The sequence below is a fragment of the Corvus moneduloides genome, chromosome 7 (genome assembly GCF_009650955.1).
Source record: "Corvus moneduloides isolate bCorMon1 chromosome 7, bCorMon1.pri, whole genome shotgun sequence".
NCBI lineage: Eukaryota > Metazoa > Chordata > Aves > Passeriformes > Corvidae > Corvus > Corvus moneduloides.
Window position 1 is genome coordinate 19,013,082 of NC_045482.1, and position 20,109 is coordinate 19,033,190.

The window sequence follows — 20,109 nt, forward strand, 5'->3', positions numbered from 1 at the left end:
CTTAACCTGACTTCTCACCTCAGTATCATTGTTGAGATTCCACAGGTCAAGTCTGCCCATCCCATCAACACAGGCAAACAAGGCAGGGTGAGTTGGAGACCACATCACATCATAAACATAATCCGAGTTGTCTTCAAAGGAGTAGAGAGGTTTGTTATTCTGAAAAGAAGCAAAGATAATAATGCAATACCCAAACCCTACACTTCAAAATTATAAAACTAACAGGTAAAGCAAAATACAGAACTTCAACAGCATTACCAGCAGTAAGTAAAAAGTGATTTGCATTTTGACTTGCTTTAAAAAAATGCCACTACAAAAATCAGCCAAAAACGAATGCTTTTTATTATTAAAGATATGCTTTCCAAAGCATGCAGCCATTTTGCTGGCTGCTACTATAAAACAATCAATAGCAAGCCAACTGTAAATTGTAAATTTAATGTTTTAAGAATCTTGTAACTCAAGCCAATGATAATTCAGTGACTATTACTCGGAGATTTTAACTCTGCTTCCTCTGCTTTGCATTTCTCAGGGCATCAGACTAACAGAGAAAGAAGTAATTCTGGCAGTGGAAATGACAGGTATTTCAATTGTGAGTCTCACCAAATTTAACTGACATTAGTTTTGGTGCTGTCCCTTAGTCCTCCAAAAAATTGTAGCAAAACATTTGCCTTATGAATATATGAGGTAACTGACTTTATAACATGATTTACATTTGATTACTTTGTAATAATTGTTGATAACAAAGGGCAAAAGGGTGAAAAGAATGGATCAGAAATATACAAATGATGTACAAGCTGAAAGCAAAGTTTTATGTTGTTAATCTTAGTTTTGCTCATCAGCTGTCTCCTCTTTGCGGGACTGCAGCTAAGACCCTCAGAACTTCACACAATTTGACTTCAGGTTAGTGAACCTCCTTAAGTAGCTTACATTATAGCACCACCTTGTGTCAAGGGCTATGAAGAAAACCACTGAACTATCTAAGTTACCTTCGTTGTCCAAAGCTTTACTGTCCAGTCAAAAGAAGAGGTGACAAAAAGATGTGAGAAGTCTACAGGTCCAACTGCTGCATGGCAGTTGATACCTGTGATTGGTCCCTGGTGTCCTTCAAACATCTCACTGATTCCAGCTTTGCTGTTTCAGAATATACAACCAAGGTTAATTATCTGGAAACCAAACATCTGCAGACAGAGATAGCACTGAAATGCAATTTAAATACAGCCACAAGAAGGTTTTGCTGCCTTATATGGATGTTACCCCACTGCAAAAGGCTTCACCACAGCAGGATCACAGAAGACCAGGCTTCAAAACAGACCTTAAGTTCAACAAGTATTTTCTACTAACCTTATGTGCCAAAATGTATCCTAGGGACAAGAGACTCATTCAGCAAGTACCAGTCTACACACTTAACTACATTGTCCTCCAAGCAATAGCTACAACTTCAATTCATACAAAGAACAAAATCCAGTCTCAGGAATAAGCATAAAACTCCCATTAAATTAAGAGAAGTTGCATACACTTAATGGGCACGAGGTTCAGACATAAACCAGTAAAAATATATCCCTAATAGCCTCCTATCAGGGGTGATGAAAAGGAGGGAAACAGATGGGAAGGATGTTACACAAAAGTGATACGATTTGGGGTATTTTGGAACCAAAAAAGCTGTGCAGCAAGGTGATATGTATTTGAGATGAAACCTGGACACTCAATTGTATTTAAGAAAGCAATTGATAAGATACAGTCAGACAATTTCAAAATAGATTGAACAGCAGGAGAACAGCTAGCCAATTTAACATTTGTGCGTGATGTTACTGTACAATTATCTACAAAACTGATACAAAGTTTGGAATGTTCTGCTACAATTCAAATGAATAAAAGCACAGTGACCTATGCTATCCTCATCAACACAAACAACTCGTAATACCAATTCAATATTCCAACTATTTCTGTTTTCAATGAAGCTCTTCCTCAAGAAAAAGTGAACTGGAATTCAGACAGAGATACTCCTTAGTGCAAAGGAGAAAATATACAAAAATTTTGATTGTAAAGCATGCAGGAACTCATCCTTTCACTATTTTTAATTCCTTTGAATAATTGAAGTTTGTATTCACCTGCCATGACGGCATGCAGTGTACACTGAGCCTTCTTCACTGCCAACAACAAAGTTGTTGACATCTCCAATAGGGAAAGACATGCAGGTAACAGCCACAGCCTTGGACTGTTTGTGAACCAGCTCCATGCTATCCTGTAGTGAAAATATCAGCAACTTAATATATAAAAAGAAATACTAACACCTACAAAATCCTTTAGATTTCACAATAGAAGGGTTTTCTTTTTATTTTACTTGGATAGATTAAGCAGGAATAAGGAAGTCTTATTACTACATTTGTGTTCACCACTAACACAAGTACACCAAAAATATACGAAAGAATCAACAGAAAATATTTGATTCCACAGGTGGGGAAATATTTTATCAAATATCAAACTACCTTAATTCTACATGTTGGGAAAATGTTGATTAATGTTTATTAGATCAACTGAATTTTTTGTAGAATATAAATCTGGAATAGATACTATGTATATCCAAACTTATCTTACCTGTGGTTGGGAAAGCATATCCAGACTCCAAGAGCATATTTTCCCATCAGTTGAGATACTGATCAAATTATGAGCATTCTGGGTCCCAACAACGTTTACACAGTACACTGGGTGCTAAGAAACAAAATATTATCAGAAAAGAATTTAGAGGTAATAACCAGTTCTGATATAATTAACGTACAGTAAAATACACAAGTTCACCATTTAACAAAGCACAAAAGATTGATCACAATCAAAAGTACAAATGATACTCCCCTATAAAACTGATACTTGTTTTTTCTGACACACTGATTTTTGTGAATAGCCTGGTTCCTAAGTGGCAAAATATGGACATAAACATTTAAGCATTGCCAATCTAGTGCACTGGACAGAATTTCCTAGACATGAAACACATCTCAACAGGGCACAGTCCATGAAGATATTTCACCTCCTACCGTGTGAGCAGCAGCTGAAAGTGGCGTTCTCTGCACTGGGGTTCTCTTATTGCTGCGATTATCCCACAGCACTATCTGGCCCGAGTACGTGCCACCAACCACCAGATTGGGATGAAATTTTGCAAATGTAGCTGACATCACTGCTGACTGAAAGGAAGAAAAACAACAAAATACACAAACTATCATTCAATGATACTCTGTCTAAAGCTAAAGGAAGTATCAGAACTTCTTTGCCTAAATTTATTCAGTACATTATTTCACTGCCCAATTACTTAAGGATTCACACACCCTTTGTAACCCCTCAACATTATTGTTGTTTCAATTTAAAAATGAAGTTTTCCTCCTCTTTTCTTTCACATGCATACATCTGTGTTCCTCCTAGCGTAGTTTATTAGCAAAGGAAGGCCCAGTAACACACAAGATTTTAATAATGTTTTGCCACATTCTGTAGTCATTGCTTCTTTGAGAATGTAGAAATTCATTTTGATATAACAGAGTTACTTTTGCAATCTGGGCTTTGAGAGTAATGTGACAACATGAGGTTAAATTTTGATTCAACTGTGTAATTTTCCAAAACTATGGAAAAAATATGGATATCCTGGGCTTGGCATAATGTTAGAGATTTGCATGTTTTTATCTTTCAGAAAACTACTAGAAAACCTCCATCTGCCCTTTTCCTTGATGCATATGTTTCTAGTTTTCATCCTCATTCCATTTCCTCAGGCTGTCTTCATTTTATTCAGTAAACTAAGCTGTAGTATACAATCCCACTCAAGCCCCTTACATACAAACCTTTGTGGTTCAACCATTACACAAGAAAGTCTTCTTGTTTTTAAATAAAAACAGAAAATGAGTTCTCAAACAAGACTGAATTCTGAATGATGTCAGAAATTCTGAAACAGAATATTTCTCAGCTGAAGTCTCTAGCTATCAACATCTGTTGGCAAATAAATGTGGTTAAAGCAAATGCCAGCCCAATGAAATTATATTGACAAACATAAGGAAAGCACTTGTCCAAATTCATCAACATAAAATCCCTCCCAAGACAGAATCATACCTGGCAGTGAAAGACATACTCTGGGGTAGTTTTCTTGTACTTCATATTCCATACAAGGGCCACTCCATCAGGCTCGTGAGGCGCATCCTCATTATTGTTGTAAGAGGCTACAAGTAATTCTGGATACTGCATGGTAAACGAAAAAGACTCAAAGTAAGCAAAATAACTGTCTAATGGTCCAGATAATCCTGGAATCTTTGTTTTCTTTTGCCAAAGTAAGGTTAAAAAACCACCTTGCATTATAAAGCCATGAAAAATTGTCAGTTGAAACTGCAATTGTTGCTAATTTAGCTCCTAAAACAGCATTAACATACACATTAGTCTTGTTCTTTCATCACAACTTGCTTTTAACTGTAAAACCCAGTACTTTTAAGTGAAGCCAAGTTACCTCTACAAAGCAGTCCATAAGCCAACCTTCCTCACAATACGAACCTTTTGCTACCTTTCACAGAAGATTAACAGCTCTGTCAACTTTTTGCAAGCCATAGAACACATAAGGAACACATTTAGAAATACAGCCTGTATCAGCTGTGCTTTTATGGGAGTCAAATGCACAGAACTACATCAATTTACAAAGTCAACTGTTTAATTTAAGCATTATTTTTTACCTGAGATGACCAGTCCAGACAACTGACAACACGATGCTTTGACCAACGTTCATCAAAAAACTGCCTATTTAAGGACAGTTTTGCTCCTGCTTGAATCTCTCTGTAAAGACAATTAGGAGATATTAATCTTAGATCACTTTTTCAATTAAAAGTATTGGACATGCACAGAAAAGTATTCAATATTCACATTACCCTTCTTTGTCCTCTAAGTCTCTTCCACTGTAGTCAAAGAAAATGTTGATTTGCTCAGAAAGGGCTCTTTCAACAATCCTTGTGGAGTGGTCAAAGAAACTTAAAAATTCTTCAGAATGCAAAATTTGTTGCTTTTCCTCCTCTGTGAGTTCATGAGGGGCAGCTGAAAAAGATTTATACAGACATTTGCTGCACTGCACGCTTTCACCAATTCCTTGCAAGACAGAAAAACAGTGTTTATCATGATTTTTAATAATTTTTGGATTTTGTGCTTTGCTGGCTAATTGGTACTTAACAATGAAATTAATTTTAAATTAATAGAACAAAGAGTTAAAAATGTATTGATGACTTTCTTTACAGCACACACAGAATGTCTTGAGGTGAACTGTACCTTCTTCTTCCTCCTCTTTTTTTAATGTTTTTTCTTCCTCAGGTTCAACTAACGGTTTTGGTGCAACCACATCATCCTCCTCTTCCTCATCTAAGGAGAAAGATTATGGTGAGACAGGCAGTGTTTCTAAAGGGGAACAGTAACATTCTATATGAATCCCATATAAGCTGATGAAAAATGGTATCATGTAGCTTAAAATGGTTGCATTTGTAAAATGCAGTCCCAAGGATAACATTATCACAAACCAAAATATCATTGGAATACTGTCTACACCTGGGTATTACTGGCTGAGTTATGTAGTTGCATAAACTGAAATAAGACACGCAGAAAATTGTAAAGAATCCAAAGTGGAAATCTGTCTTACAGGCATTTATGATTCCACACAGAACCATGCGGTGGAGGCATGTTCTGTGTAACACACTGACACATTAATGCCGTGGAATAAAGAAAAATCAAATGTCTAAAATAGTCTACAGAGCAGCTGCTTACTTGTGATCTGAAACCATCAGTCTAATGGGTCTGCACATGGCATGAAGATGGCTTACATTAGCTTTCAGGTTGCTATTCTGAGAGGCAAATTTTGCTAAAGATAATAGCAGAGAGATTACATTTTTTCTGTCATTCTAGATGCAAGTCTCATTATCTGTATCATGTTTGGCAATGAGAACTTTACAGGAAAATGTGTTTTCCCTAACTGCAATAAAATGTTAATGTTCAGGAATACTGACAAGGCTTACAGCACTTTCTGCATTTCTACATTTTATTCTTTGAATCCTGTAAACCAGAAAATACCTTTAAATTACTTAGAACTGTGGGATATGCTGGCTTTTTTTTATCCACCTTCTAGAATAAGCTTCTGAAAAGGCTTGTTTTTATTGGTTAAACAGCTACGTCATCTGCTTATAAGGGAATGGCAGCAGGAGACTGCTGCATACCTCATCACAAGTAATGAGACAGTATTCAACAGGGACTAAGCTTGTTTGTTGCAGCCATCTCCCTGACCCATGTTCAAAGTTATCTAGCACAAAAAGCAAAAAAAAACCAAAATCCACATGCATGCACACAAAAAGAGTTAAAAAAAAACAAGGGGTGGTCAAGGGATGGGAACCAGCTGCCAAGCCATGGTCCCAGCAGCCAGGCCAGCTGACTAGATAGCAACAACCAGATGGTACTGCAAAGATTGTCTCTCTGCTATGAGGTGGCAATGGGATGGCACAACATTTTTCTGCCTCACTGCTTCCAATCATGTCTTTCCCCAATGGCAAGCCTGTGCAATTACCAGCACTCCAGGAGGTCTACAGACAAGCCTTTACCCTGCAAACAAAATACAGCTTGTAGGCCATACCAGCTGCCAAACCACACACATAGTGATAGGTTTAAAGAGGTCTGAAAATCTTTCTAACTCCATAGTATAGGCAATAAAAATATAACTGTACCTGCAGGAAAGAAAGCTTTAAATGACACTGTATAATGCACACAATAATACAAACTCCAACTTAATCAAAATGATAATGACGTATGCCAATCCTACATTACTTGAAATTGAGCGATTTTTATGTTCTGACAAGTTTACAGAACTAGGATAAATGGCATGAATGATTTCAATATATGCTCATACTTTTGAACCAAATGGTGAAGGTTAAAATCTTTCCTTTCAAGGGCCTCAATCAGCCACAAAGGAAAACAGTAATCACTGTCTTTTCAGCCAGCCCAACCGCATTTGTCAGCCCTTTCTCCGTCAATGCAGCCAGAGCAATCAACCTGCCAAACATTCAGAATGGAAAAACAATCTGAAAATACAGGGTATAATGCACCTGCCAGTGAAAATGGCCATTTCAAGAAAAGCTAGTGATCTCAGTGACCCTGCTGAGGAGGCGGTGGTGCAAAGGGGAAAGAACCCGTAAAAGAATTCTTAGTGATCTCCACTCTCTTGCACATTGACACTTCCTTACAAAGCATGCCAATTACAGCTTTTGTGCTACTTAAAAAAAATGAAAGCTTTTTTGGGCAAAATAATCACGCAAAGAAACAGAAAGACACTGCTCCTTTTTCGATGGATTCACATGTACAGCAGCCTTGTAACCTGAAAACTGTATAACTTGTGGCAATTTTAAAGAAGGGAATTCTTAATGTCAAATAACTACAGGTGTGAACAATGATTAATTAAAAAATGTAATATGAGTTAACACACATGACTTTGAGAAAAACACATACAGGATCACATATTCAAATTATGGCCACTTGGATAAAAATCCCCCTCTTTTTTGCCCTGCCAATCAATCTTGCAGAATTGAATTATGCCTTCAAATTTAGAAATTTGCTTTTGGGTCACACTGGATACATTATTCTAGCTTTGAAAGTCCCAAATTAGAAATTTCAGCCCAACCCCCCATTAGTCATACTACACTGATTCTAAGTACCATTTTCAGTGACAGGAGTCAAATTCTTGTCAAACGTAGATGGTCAACCCCTTAGTGCTATATGACCTTCTAATCTACATATTTTATTCAAAAGATCATATAGTTGATTGCTCCTGCCTTTTAATGTTTGAAACATAAATGGCATATATTATACAGAGCTCTAAATTCCTTCATAGTACTTTCACTGCATACAGCCAGCTGATATTACTGCATTTAAATGCAGGATACAACACTTATTTTAATATTCTCAAAGCATCAGACTTGAAATTGAACATGTCATCTCACTGATTTATCCGTAACTGCATAAATCTAAAACCTTCTCTCTAAAGAAGAGTCGCATCCAAACTTTCTCATTAAGGGATCTGGAGAAACGCCCCCCTGCCCCCCCACCAAAAAAAAAAAAAATCTCCACAAATACAAGTTCTTGACCTCATTATCCAAAACTAGAATGCTTTCTATTCCAAACCCAGGAAGCTTTCTCACAGTTCACAAAAAAGGCACCATTAAGCTGCTGGACTAAAAACAAGATAAGAAATGTTTGTTTTAATTACTTTTCCTGTCTCTCCTTCATCTTGAATTTATTTAATAGCAGGCCAGATGCCAGAATTTGCAAGGAATTACCATAACAATAATATAGCACCCAGCAAACACTGAAACATTGGACATACTATTTCTGAAAAAGTTCCAATCTAATAAGTCAAGAACCCATGATACAGTGGGGCACTGCATTTATTTCAAGTCAGCTACCTAAATTTGAAACCTTAAGGGCATGCCCTAACTGCATCCACCCTTATTCATTATTGACTGTATCTACTGGCATTTTAAGCCACTTCAATTGTCAGTGTACCAAATATGATTTCAGATTCAAAAAAGGCCACAAAGACTTGGAAAAGTCACAGGGCCGTGAAGACAGGAAATGGGACTCTATGTCACATCAACATATCGATGAATATTCATTATAATATGCTAAGGGATTAACTCCATGTTGTTTCTGACAGGCAATCAGGGGATCTAAGGTTACAAACTGAGCAGTAAAGTAGCTGCTATTTTTATGCAATCTTTAATAGCAACAAATGTCTTGTCAATGAATGCTAAAAACAGATTTAATGAACCATTGAATTTTTACTTTGAGTTAACATCAAAATTGTGATGTATTTTGGCAAGACAGAAAGAAAAGCAGTGCTGTAAATTAGGCTGCACCTAGCAATAACACTGCAGAGTATAGTTCCAGTTGTCTGAGTAATCTGTTGCTGCAGAGTAGGTTAATCAAAGTTAAATCATCTGTGAAATGGGTGGCTTTGGTTAAGCCGAATGTCTTCACATCAAGTTTTCCTATCTGTATTTCTGTACATTTAAGGCATGTACTAGATAATATAGAATCACAGAATATTCTGAGTTGGAAGGGACTCACAAGGATCATACATGAATATACAATGGTCTGTTATTTCTTTAAAAAATACTAAAATTCATAAATCCTGCATTCGTCATACCAGCATCCAAGAAGCAAATCCTATAAATCATATTTTTATTACTGTGCTTAATATTTTAACTCTGTGTCTTGGAGTTGCTAGCAGACAGTTATTCCTCAAAGAGTGGAGTTAATGCAATAATACTGTCTGCACTCAGCTGTGATTGCACATGCACAGTATTGTACAGCAACACTAAGTAGCAAATATCCAGTTAGCCCTGGAAAGCCTTAATTGTGACAGCTGAGCAAAATCATATTCCCCTATACACCCATCTTTCTTTGGATTAACTGATTTCTAGGAGAGAGACCGATTTTATTGTTTTATAATATAGAAAGATCAATCTTCCTAAGGCAGTTTCTCAAATACTTTGAGGTCATAATAAATCAACATTTTAGTATTGCAATAAAATAATGGAAGTTGTGAGACCTGTTAGAACACTAAATGTCTTCATCTCCTAAGGAAGCTGTCACATTTCAAAATTAATTTAACTGCTACATGAATCCAAAACAGGCATTTCCAAATGCCAAGTTTTATCTGAGGACATGAAATCTCTCATATTTAACTCACTTGGTATGTGTTGCCACAAATATTTCCATAACAACTAGAAATGGTTTTAATCCAAAACTAGTTTACTTCTAGTTCCTATCTGTCCCACCAGACAGACTGGTTGTACTTTGAATGTTTCCTAATGCAGCTTACAATGTAACTACATAACTACTGTAACACACAGAACTGGAACAAAGAGAACTATTTAGTTTGGTGATTCATTGTGGGTTTGTTGGTTTTATTTCATGTGCTGTCCTCCCCCACCAAACCAAGTGTTAGCACAAGTGGACCTAATCAAGCAGAATGACTGCAGAGCATATCTAATAAAACTGCTTCTATTTTCCTTATTCAAAAGCAGAGCTCCAACAGTATTTTAAAATCTTAAGATATATTAAGAAGGGTCCGGTTCACTTCACTTTATAAGAAACTGTGAACACTGAGCTAACCTAGCTCAGATGCAACTTGCTACTGTATAAGGGAGCTACTACAGGTGTAAACTCAGTTGCAAGCTCCACTTTCAAGTACTTTGCAAGGTTGTTTTTGTTTACAGTATATGCACTCAGATAAGTAAGCACAACAACTCAGACTGTGAGAAGAAATAAAAATCAGTAAGATATATTTTACAGAATTTAAATTTATCTAATTGCATCCTGTAAATTCAGGATATTGCATTTGTCAATTGTTTTAAAGAGTTTAAAATTTTCTTCCACCAACAAAAATCTCTTACCTAGTAACTCTTTTTTTGTATACAGCATGATTTATTCTTTTTTTAAAACCTACATCCTATTTCAGACATCATTGTAAAATGGGAACATAGAGCTTTATTATGAATGTATTCAGGTAGTCTTAAGACAGACCTTAAAAAGATCCTCAACACTGAAATCATGAAAAGACTGTGAATTTTGTGAAGAACACGAAATAAATATATTAAAAAAATTTATGGCCCTCAAGAAATCAGTATTTGTAAGGTGGAATGGATCAGGAGACAATACATGTATTGAGACAGCTTTCTGGTAAATGCAGAAATAGAGATGACCACTGTTCCACTCCACTACAGTAAACCTCAGCTACAGCCTATCTACTGTGAAACTCAGATCATACAATCCCAAGCAATTTCCACTGTCAGCAGGCAGCAGAAGTAAAACTCTTCAAATACATAAACTATCAACTAAGTCTTCAGATTCTATGAACCTGACAGAGGAAAGGAAAAAAGACCTGACAGGTTAGAGAAAGGAAATGTTGAGGGCATGGGAGAAACGAAAGCAGGAAAATCCCAAACACCTACCTGTGCAGGAATACAGATAAAATAGAAAATAGAAAAGAAAACACAGTTAGAGAAAAATCATATCCTCTGGCTCACTGAATAATGAAGTTTCAAAGATATATCCTTGCATAAACACCCAAAAGTTCACATATCAAAGAGCAGGAGAATGTAAATTTATGGATGTAGAAGTATGTCCTAAAATTACTAACATAGAGGCATACTCAGAGTCAGTCATATTAAACAACCAAGAGATTTTGTTGTAGAACTACACACAAACTAGGTCAAGAATAATTACTTTCATTTGCAGATAAATTCAAGTGTTTCAACATGGAAAAGCAAATCTGTTAGCCAACTGTATTTTCTTTGGAAAAATTTATTTTTTGAAAAGCAAAAAAGTCGTGACTGAAAGAAAGCCTATGTTCAACTGCCAAAACCAGAAACTCTGTAAATTATAAATAAATTAGTTCCTTCTTTTAAAACTCAAAGTGTAAGCTTCAGGTATAAAAATTAAAATTCTTAAGAAGTAGTGGGGGGGGGTTAATTGCTAAGTTTGCTGTAAGGATACACAGCCTTCAAGTAAGCTCACAGAATGTTAGGGGTTGGAAGGGACCTTAAAGACCATCTAGCTCCAACCCCCCTGCCATGGGCAGGGACGCCTTCCACCAGGTCAGACTGCTCAAAGCCCCATCCAACCTGGCCTCGAACACATGCAGGGATGGGGCAACCACAGTTTTTCTGGGCAACCTGTTCCAGTGCCTCACCACCCACAAAGTAAAGAATTTCCTCCTGATTTCTAATCTAATCTCTTCCAGTTTAAAGCCATTACCCCTTGTCCAGTCACCACATGCCCTTGCTCAAGGTCCCTCTCCAGAGCTGGATGCAGCACTCCAGGAGCAGAGTAGTGGGGCAGAATCACCTCCCTTGACCTGCTGGCAATGCTGCTGAGGATGCAGCCCAGGGTATGTTTGGCTTTCTTTTGGGCTACTTCTTGAGCTTGTCCAGGTCCCTCTGGGTGGCATCCCATCCCTCAGGCATGTCAACTGCCCCACTCAGCTTGGTGTCACCTGCAGGCATGCTGAGGGTGCCCTCGACCCCTCTGTATGTCAGTGATGAAGATAATAAATAACACTGGTCCCAATATGAACCCCTGAGGGCCATCACTTGTCACTGATGTATACCAGGACTCTGAGCCATTGACCTCTGCATGCAACCATTCAACCAATTCCTTATCCACCTAAGAGTCTACTCAGCAAATCCATCTCCATCCAATTGAGAGAGAAGGATGTTGGGGGTGATCATGTCAAAGGCCTTAGAGAAATCCAAACAGACATGTAACACTTCCCTTGTCCACTGGTATAGTGACTCCATTGTAGAAGGCCACTGGGTTGGTCAGGCAGGAGTTGCCCTTGTTGAAGCCATGCCAATTGCCTCAAATCACCTCCCTGTTCTCCATGTGCCAACTTGTGTGTGGATTCTCAAATGTCATAAACGCAAAATATATCCCATTTATTTATCAGGTGTCAGCTAATTAAGCAACTCGGTGTTTCATCTGAACATTTACTAGGAGTGTGAAAATACCACATATTAGTAGCAAGAGTGATGTTAAAAGAGATGCAGAATAACAGTAACAGTTAAGTAAAACCTATAAAAAATTAGTAATACAATTCATATAAATTATCTCACATATCAACCTTCATTTACCTTATTAAGTTTCAAGATCACAAGTCCTAGTTCTAATTCAGCCAGTCATCATTACACTAAAAGAAACAAAAAATAACTCAATAGTAATAAATTAACCATTCACCTTCCTTGGGCTGAGTCATAACAGGTGTTTGCGTCTCCTTTGTGTAGGTAACAATTTCTCGAGGAGGAAAGTCAACTTGTGTAATTTTGGCCATTCCAAGTTTAACAGGTCCACGTCTAAATAAAATTAATTTAAAAATCAGAAAAAAACCATTTAATTTTATTAGTTCACATTTTGCCTAGAATAATACCCAAGTCATATGTCACAGCACTGCTTAGTCAAACTTAAATCCAGTGGAAACTTTGAAGAAGTCACACGATTATGACTACTATTTTATCATTATTATTTAAAATCAGCAACTATTTATACATCTGTGACAAAAAGGAAGATGTGCACATATAAATATCTGAACATTAGGATATAATTTAAAATTTTTGCTCTTTGTGCTTGACCAGAATACTGCCACATATATGATACATCTGTATTATCGGGGGTACAGATCTACTCACAAGTCATGCTTGTACAGCAACAGTTCTAGGATTTTAAAGCTTGAAAAGCAACCTAGTTATGCTGAAGGAAAAATCATTTCCTAGTCTTTTAACTTTGCTGCCCTTTTTCGTCCACCTCTAAGATACTATTTAGAATGCAAAACTGCCAGGCTGACCTGGAACTCACATGGACAAATGATTTATCCGTAATACATTGTTCCAGAGCACAATACTGAAAACCTTTGAGCTTTCTGACTTTATTAAAGGTAGATATAGCTAGCATCATACAACACATAATATATTCCAAAACCTGCACAACATCAATTCATTGTAGCCTCCTCTAAAACCCAACTGCAGTTATGTACTGTAGTAATACTGCAATGATGCAACAATTTACCTATTATCAGACTTAGTTTCTTATTATCCACTCCTCTCCCAAGACAAACGCAATGAATAACTCTTTTCGAAAGGTTTTGGTGGAATCATAATTCTTAGTACACAATACTGGTTTTAGTTAGTGCTTATAATGAGCTACAGCTTTTATAAAAATATTTGTAAGATGGGAGTTGCTCTTTTTTTAAATGCAGTCATGCTAACCTTTTTATTTTAAATAAATGACTTCTTAAAGTTTACATTTTGTCAAAGAAAGACTCAAAGAAAACAAAACTTACTTGTGTTTGTTAGAAATGAGCATCTAATATATATCAAATGATATAAAAATTTCCCATCCTAAGTCTAGGGATAGTGAATTTCTATTACTTACAAAACAGTTTCTTAACAACAACAAGTCTTAAAGGAAAAAACGCTCATACTTATTATCCATAAGCACATGAAAGAGGGAATATAAGAAATCTATGCAATACCCCAGATCGGAATCAGAGTGGAGCTGAAGAACTGATGGATCAGTATCCCAATGCAGCGTCCTGGTACCCCAGGTTGAACAATCATGCAGCATTAGCAAAAAAGGCCAGAGATTAGTGAAGCAAATATACACTATGAAATTCTAGAGTTACAGCAAGCTTATAGTTATTTCATTGTTCACAAGAAACAAGGCAATGCAACATCAGTTAAGGGAAATTCAGCAAACATTCAGTGCAATAACACATGCAGTAAATACAAAAGTTAAGAAGCAAACAGAATTCAGAGCTATTAGCAAAGAATTATTTTAAAGATTGAAAATTAAAGGTCTGCAAACAAATGTTGCCTTAATGAAAGGCAAATAGAAGTATTTTAAATACTGAAAAGAACCACTAAAAACTTTAAATTCCTTTTAAAATATGTTCAGATATGTTCAAGGTATATGAAGACAGATTTGTTAACATAACACAAACTTGCCCAAAGCAGTAAATATGTGGAGGAAACTGTCATGTTGGTGAAGGAAATGAGTCAACACATAAGCCTTTTGGTAGTGGGGCAAAAAAGCATTTCCACTGGGATAGAGAACTGCTAGAGTTTCCAAGATGTGACATTGCAGTAATTATGGGTTAAGCACTGCCTTGGGCTTGTAAGTGTCATCTGAGTTAGAGCCAACTGCATCTAAGACACTTAAAATCTCTTATAAATTGTGGGCTTTATATTAATAACACGTTTCAAAGTCATGTGGAATAACAAACAGAATGGATCCATTTCAAGTTGTACCAGAAGAAGTAGGAAGGGGGAAATCAGTATTCCCTCTACCTTCATTTTTAGCCTTCATCCCCTCTTCACAAATTTTCATGTAGTCTACTGGCTATCAGGCTTAGGCAGAATTTTAAAAACACACTTGTATGAGATTAGCAGCTTAACTTGCATGTTTTTTCAGACAGTCTCAAGATGTTATCTGCATTTTTTAAAATAACGTTTTTGAATAAAAAAATAAAGAATATGCAACATTTTACTATGGCAAGTCAATGAAAGATAGTTTTACATTTTCATCCCATACATGGTAACTTTTCTATAAAACAGGTGCAGAATTCCTAAAGTTGATCTGAAAAATATACACGCAATGCCATAAAAGCTCATAAGTATGGCTGTGTCATGCATTACCTTGTTCTAGTGGAAAGTATGCATTACGACTATTAATCATTTAATTAGGATTAATTTAATTAATAATTTAATTAGGAATTACAAATCCACTGTCTTCATATATAGCCAATCAACAGCATCCACAGCAACAGCTTAATATTCAAATCTCCAAAACCTTTTAATATCTTTTGTGTATCAGAGAACACATCATTTTAGCCTAAAGTTAACTACTTTGAGCATACTTATTCATTAGATCTCTGCTACTTTTCTTGACTGAAGAGATTTCAGCTTAAGAGTTTAATTTGGTGCCTGAGACTTCAAGCTGGGTATTGCTCATGTGTTGTGCAATCATAAGCAAAACCAAACCACCACCCCAACCTTCATGTTGCAAGGGACACCTTATTTTTGGATACAAAAGCTGCATTACCACAATACCTGTCAAATATTTTCTCAACTTTTTCAAACGCGTTTGAGAGGAACTTGGGGAAAAGGCTATAAACATAAAAGGCTCCAACTTCTGCACCTGTTTAAGACCTAGCCGTTAATGAGATAGCTTTCCTGCTTTCAAAGCATGATTTTCACTTCCAAAAGTTGCTTCAGTGGTACCAGGGACAGTCTGTCTTTTAAAATAGTTGAAGCCAACACAGTAGTACAGGACATCCAGTTAAATATTTCTCAGAGATTCTTTTAAAATAAAGGTAACATTCTAAGATAAAATTCACCTATTGTGTATGTACCAAAATGATGCAAAATACTGTTTCTTTTGTTTATCAGTTGCTTGTTTTGCCTTAAGTTAAATGAATTTATCTACAAGATTCAATGAACCAAAGTTCCCATTCTTCCACATATGTCCAGATTTTTCTGTATCCAGGCACTTCCCTAATACTTCCTGTATCTCTAAAAATATTTTGTGGTTTTAAACTCATTCTATGAAGCATGCACCTAGCCCAAAAGTAAACCAGCTGTATGCTTTTCTACTGTAGAACTTACGCTCTTGACTGAGGAAAAAAAGAGAAAGAACCAGGATCAAACCAGGAAACAAAACTCTTTACTAATGAAAATAAAGCAAGACAGATGGAAGTAACAGCAGGAGCACAGTCTGAACACTGCTCTACTGCTTACTGAAAGAGTTACTGACAAGATTCAGCATCACAGAGGCTTTATAATACATCTCATATTGGTAGGAGTCACCTGTGAAATGCCATGTATAACACCAAGGGATATACAGTCCACCTTTCATGTTCAAAATGTATGAACTTGTACTAATAAACCAGTATCTCGATACCCATTTACTGGGGAAAGGGAAGAATCCACTGGTGGGCTAGATAACAAGTAAGGGGACTCTAACAGGGACTCCATAAAGCCTTCAGTTTAGCTGTACATTCATACCCTCGTGCCTTAAAAATCACAATCCTGGGACAGATTTAGTTTTAAAGTTTGAAAATGCATGAAGCTATTAAGACTTAGGATATGGGTTTTCTCAAAGCTTCATAAGAAAATGCATGCATACAACATTGCATTACTGTGTTTGAGAACACACAATCAGAGTGCAGTGCACTGATGAGGTGGAAATAAATTTAGTACACAACATGGCATTCCATTACAGGTAAGTGGCCTATCCATACTGTTTCATACTGAATTTAAATTAGGTATGAATGGAAAGATAATATTTTCTTTAAAAAAGTCATCATACTTCAAAAACTCGGGGTTTTTTTTCTTCTAGTGAACATAAATACATATATAAATATAAAAAATGACAATTTAATAAGCAATAATAACAATTTGAACAAATTAAAATGTGCTTGCTACTCAATTAAGGAACAATTATATTGGTTCTTAATTAACATGACAGGCAAACAAGATCATACCTGAGCATTGTTAAAAAGACATCTGGGTTCACATCTGCTGCTTGATGTATTTATTCTCTGTTTTAACTTAATGATTTCTACTTAGAAATAGGCACCATGTAACCTTTGTTCAGGTCATTAGTATCCTGGATATTTTCAGATTAAGATGCATATAGTTATGCATGCATAATCCACACGCATACAAGATGTTACTGCAGTCAGTTTAAAAGATGTTTCAAAGTGGTCTAACCATTGACTCTTTTTCAAAAACAACTACTCATACAACAATGGTAACTGATAATTGCTGCAGTTACTGTGTTTGAACTAAACTTCATCCACAATGTATACTTAAATTTATAAATTTAAAGTACACGACCTTTACTTGCTGAAAATATATTGCCAATATTAACAGGCATCTACTGCTCTTATTTGCAGACTGTGCATGAGAAACAGTAGAAAGACCCTTTGGAAGTAGTGTTTTCCCACCTTATCACCCATATTTCACCACTTGAAATATTTAACAGAAATATTTATCTGGTTCTTCTTTAGAGCAGCATGTCTGAAACCACCATGCCCAAAGAAATGGTCAAACAGATGTGACAAGTACTGGCACTGAAAAAAGACCAAAACAACGGCAATTGTTCTAAGATGGAGTTATGCTTTGACAAAATAAGAGATTGCAAGTGCTGTAGTTGTGTTACACAGATGAAGTGAAATAATGAGAAATATGGTTCTGGGTAAGGGAAAAATTAAATCAGAAGTAATGCAAAGTTTATAGACAGTATCTTTTATTACATTAACTAGGTAAGGCAAAAAGGAAATAGCCTATCATCCATACCCACCCTCCTTTAGAAAAAGCCTGGGAAAAGAGCAGAAGCTAGACTTTTTGAGTTTGTTATTGTCCCAAGACATTCATTTTACTTCAAACTTGCAAGTTTAAACAACTCAACATTATTGTTGGCAACTTCAAATCAGGAAGTGTAGTTGCATTTCAAATTTTGAAGTAAAGTATTTCTGCAAAACAGTCACTCTTGACAGATTCAACACTATAACCTCATGTTATTATTTGATAATTTGATTTCTTCTAAAGCTTAATTATTCAGAATACAAGTATTGAGCAAAGGAACATGACAAGGAAAGTAACATACCTAGATCCAACAGCACCATCCCCGGAGTCCTGGCTCCCAGCCTCGCTTGGCGTACTCACAGATTTGGAAGACGGAGAGGTAGGAGGAGGGACTAAATAGTGAAACAGACAGGTATCCGCTGTTACTACTCGCAGAGGTTGCACAGCTTAGGATGTTTTCAAATTAATTTAAAATGAAGTATTAAAAAAAAAAGTGATGGCAAACAAAAAATACATGGATGAAAATGAACAGTAGAAAGAGAGGGGAAAAGACAATGTTAACAATTCATGCTGGACTTTCATGCAGTTGTTTGGCATTTATGCTTCTGGAGCATACAAAAAGACATGGAGGGGGAGACATTTAAGAGAAAATGAATTGAAAAAATATTTTTAAACTGAACTTTTGACAAATGATGACACTGATTTCCAAAGGGTAATTTCCACTGATTCATGTTACTTAAACATGGAAAAAATAGTTGTTAACACAGCTCTGGCATTAGTCTTTCTTAAAGATTAGACAATGAATGTCTGTAACTGGCAATGTTATTTCAAAATATAGAATCACCAAAGCGTGGACCAAAAAAAATGGCTTTGTCATAAAACATCCTGTTATTTTTGTTCTAGTTTGAATCAAATCAACATAAATCTTGTGTATTACAAAGTTTCTAGTGTTAGGTCTTGAAAATGACTTTTTTTTTGCTTGGCAGTAAACAGTCTAGTACCACTGTATTTAAACTTCTTAAGTGTCAGTTCATTTTCTGCATGTAGATGAAGACTACATTTACCATTTAAAAAGTAACATGCTTTTTGGAAGTGATACATAGTGAATGATATCATGCAATCTGATACAAATACAAAGCTACTTTGATATTCCTTTCAACTTTTCTTTTTAGAAATAATAATTTTTGAATGAAACTTAGGGTTTAAACACAAGAATCAAGCGGTGTTTTGAAGGTCCTTATATGCTTTGTTTTTCAGCAATATGTAAAGCATTCACTGCTTAGCAACCCTTAAAAAACACTTTAATCAACTGAACACAAATTATGTATATAAACTGCTGTCTACTCTGTCAGCAGTTAAGCATAGGAGAACTCTGAATTTAGGTCTTCAGGATTTCTGCAGAATTTCTTGAAATCACAAGTATATTGTGAATTCTAAGGAATTTTTCTACCCCATCCCAAAACAGAGACACGGTTCTGAGTGACAAAAATTCTCCCTTAATTTTACCAAAATAACAGCGAATTCTTCAATTTATTAAAATTTCATTCCCGCTAGGGGAGAGACCTTTTTTATAGGTCTTCAGTTGTATTTCATAAATTCACACATACACACATTTAGACGTTATACTTATGTAACTGCGGGCTTGTAAGAATATATAAATTCTTCAACTCCTCCTGACCATGTACTGGTTAACGTACACTGAAGGAGATGCCCGCAGGCCTTTGCACTGTCATTTGTGTGCATTTTCGGGACAGTGTGACATCGCGGCGCCACTCGCAGGGCCCAGTGCTGGTGCTGCAGCGCTCTCTTGTGGGCAAAGCGACTCTCGCGAGACCCTTCCCAAAACTGAGGTGAGTCCCACTGAAAGACCAACAGTCTTACGAAAAGACCAGATGGAATTTCACCTACCCCAAAGGATTGAACTATAGAATCTTCTTGAAAATAATTCTGGTTCACTAACTTAAGGCTTCAAAAACATACTGACATTGATACAGTCCCTTCTCCTGTAAGAGAGAAGGGACCGTATCTCTCTCAAGCAGTTAATAGCACAGGAATTGCCTTAGGAATTAACACAGTTTTCCATGAAAGAATCTAATATCAAGCTATCCCCCTCCACTGACAGTGCAAGCACAAGCTACCTGCACACCAAGCAGCTCAGCCATGAGTTAGCATCAGTTCAGGCATACAATCACTCTATTTGCCA

The 20,109-nt window shown here is 36.3% G+C and overlaps 1 protein-coding gene across 6 annotated transcripts in view; it reads right to left on the reverse strand.

Moving 5' to 3' along the window:
• Positions 1 to 20,109, reverse strand: part of DYNC1I2 (dynein cytoplasmic 1 intermediate chain 2) — a 29,113-nt gene that overhangs the window by 3,997 nt on the left and 5,007 nt on the right. For 3 of the 6 annotated variants that reach the window (XM_032114325.1, XM_032114326.1, XM_032114327.1), the window contains exons 4-15: positions 18,208 to 18,352; positions 14,072 to 14,131; positions 12,781 to 12,896; positions 5,278 to 5,367; positions 4,887 to 5,049; positions 4,695 to 4,794; positions 4,087 to 4,212; positions 3,030 to 3,176; positions 2,596 to 2,709; positions 2,109 to 2,242; positions 987 to 1,131; positions 19 to 159 (exon numbers count right to left, since the gene is read on the reverse strand). In XM_032114325.1, coding sequence (XP_031970216.1) covers positions 19 to 159; positions 987 to 1,131; positions 2,109 to 2,242; positions 2,596 to 2,709; positions 3,030 to 3,176; positions 4,087 to 4,212; positions 4,695 to 4,794; positions 4,887 to 5,049; positions 5,278 to 5,367; positions 12,781 to 12,896; positions 14,072 to 14,131; positions 18,208 to 18,352 — 1,481 coding nt within the window. The remainder of the gene's footprint in view (positions 1 to 18; positions 160 to 986; positions 1,132 to 2,108; positions 2,243 to 2,595; positions 2,710 to 3,029; positions 3,177 to 4,086; positions 4,213 to 4,694; positions 4,795 to 4,886; positions 5,050 to 5,277; positions 5,368 to 12,780; positions 12,897 to 14,071; positions 14,132 to 18,207; positions 18,353 to 20,109) is intronic. The other 3 variants (XM_032114328.1, XM_032114330.1, XM_032114329.1) reach the window with 3 other exon arrangements.